Source organism: Trichosurus vulpecula, chromosome 6 (assembly GCF_011100635.1).
Source record: "Trichosurus vulpecula isolate mTriVul1 chromosome 6, mTriVul1.pri, whole genome shotgun sequence".
Taxonomy (NCBI): Eukaryota; Metazoa; Chordata; class Mammalia; order Diprotodontia; family Phalangeridae; genus Trichosurus; species Trichosurus vulpecula.
Window position 1 is genome coordinate 266713542 of NC_050578.1, and position 2026 is coordinate 266715567.

Here is a 2026-nt window from a genome sequence, read left to right on the forward strand (position 1 = left end):
CCAATTGATGGGCATCCCCTCAATTTCCCATTCTTGGCCACCACAATAAGGGCTGCTATAAATGTTTTTGTACATGTGGGTCCTTTCCCTATATTTATGATCTCTTTGGGATACAGCCCTAGAAGCGGTATTGCTGGGTCAAAGGGTATGCACACTTTTATAGCCCTTTGGGAATGGTTCCAAATTGCAGAGGTTAAGTGACTTGCCCAGGGTTACAGAGCTAGGAAGTGTCTAAGGCAAGATTTGAACTCAGATCTTTCTGATTTCAGGCCTGGCACTCTATCCACTGTGCCACCTAGCTGCTGAAAACATTTCAGCCATAAATGAATAAAATTCTTGTGAATCCAATTGTGCCCAATAGTTTAACCCCATCTCTTAAATGACAATTGTGGATTTACCAATGGTTCTCCTCTTCCTTATAATTTCAGAAATGAGCAGAATCTAGACACAGAGAAAGCCATATCGATCTCTTATTATATGAAGGTACCTGGTGTTTATGTTTCTCTTCCTACTATATATTTTACCTACTTTGTCTAGATTTTGTATTTATTCATGTGTATACATGTAGTTGACCCCAATAGAATGCAAGCTAAGCCCAAGGAGGACAAGGGTTATTTAATTTTGCTTCTTGTGTCCCTAGCACATAGCATAGCAACTGGCACATAGTAGGTGTTCAGTAACTGCTTGTCAAATGAACCAATGACTGCATCCTGATTTCGTTCCTTTTTTCCCCCATAGGTAGGAGAAATAAGAAGGAGCCAAATGTCATGGGAAACAGTACTGAAGTGACGGAGTTCATTCTCTTGGGTCTGACAGATGACCCCAAGCTTCATCTCCCATTCTTCCTGGTATTTTTGTTCATCTATCTTCTCACCGTTGTAGGGAACTTGGGAATGATGGTGCTGATCCATTCTGACTCCCGCCTCCACACTCCAATGTACTTTTTCCTCAGTAATCTTTCCTTTGTAGATCTGGGCTACTCCTCAGCTGTAGCTCCCAAGGTGGCAGCTGCCCTCTACTCAGGGAACAAGGTCATCTCCTACTCAGAATGTGCTGCCCAGTCCTTTTTCTTTGCTGGGTTTGCCACAGTGGAATGTTACCTTCTGGCTGTCATGGCCTATGATCGCCATGCAGCTGTATGTAAGCCCCTCCATTATACCACCACTATGACAACGAGTGTGTGCATTTGTCTGGCTATTGGGTCCTACGTCTGTGGCTTTGTGAATTCTTCCATTCACACAGGAGATACCTTCAGCCTCTCCTTCTGTAGCTCTAATGTGGTCCATCACTTTTTCTGTGATATCCCTCCACTTCTAGCTCTCTCCTGCTCTGATGCCCACATCAGTGAATTGGTTGTCTTCTTTGTTGTTGGTTTTAATGTATTCTTTACTCTCTTGGTCATCTTGATCTCCTACCTGTTCATTTTCATTGCCATCCTAAGGATGCGGTCAGCTGAGGGACGCCAGAAAGCCTTCTCTACCTGTGCCTCTCATCTTATTGGAGTTTCCATGTTCTATGGGACAATCATCTTCATGTACTTGCAACCTGGCTCCAGCCACTCCATGGACACTGACAAAATAGCTTCTGTCTTTTACTCGGTAGTCATCCCCATGTTGAACCCCCTGATCTATAGCCTGAGGAACAAGGAAGTCAAAAATGCCCTTAGGAAAATGATCAAACAGGTGAGGTTTTCTAGGAATGTTTAAACTTTTCAGCAAATAGGGCCACTTCATCTCTAGCATTACTAGGTGACTTTGACTGAATGGACCCCAGTTTTCATCAATAAATTGGAGTGGTATTGGACTAGATGGCCTCTAAATTCCTTTGTAGCTCTCAATGGATAGTTGTATGAATCTTGGGGTGTCACCTCACTGAAGCAAGAATGAGAAGTCCTTCTGCTGTCATAGATTTGTAAATCATAACCAGTCTAAGGCTTAGTTGTTAACTTGTAATGTTTTCTTTTCCTGGGGCAACATGGAGGTTAAATAACTTGCTGAGGGTCCAATATCAAAACCAAAGCCAACTT

General features: G+C 42.9%; 1 protein-coding gene across 1 annotated transcript; it reads left to right on the forward strand.

The window, feature by feature from the left end:
• The first annotated feature begins 767 nt into the window (after positions 1–767).
• LOC118853776 (olfactory receptor 1444-like) lies at positions 768–1706 on the forward strand. Its single transcript, XM_036763977.1, has one exon. It carries the CDS (start codon positions 768–770, stop codon positions 1704–1706), a length of 939 nt encoding a protein of 312 aa, XP_036619872.1.
• Positions 1707–2026: the final 320 nt, after the last annotated feature.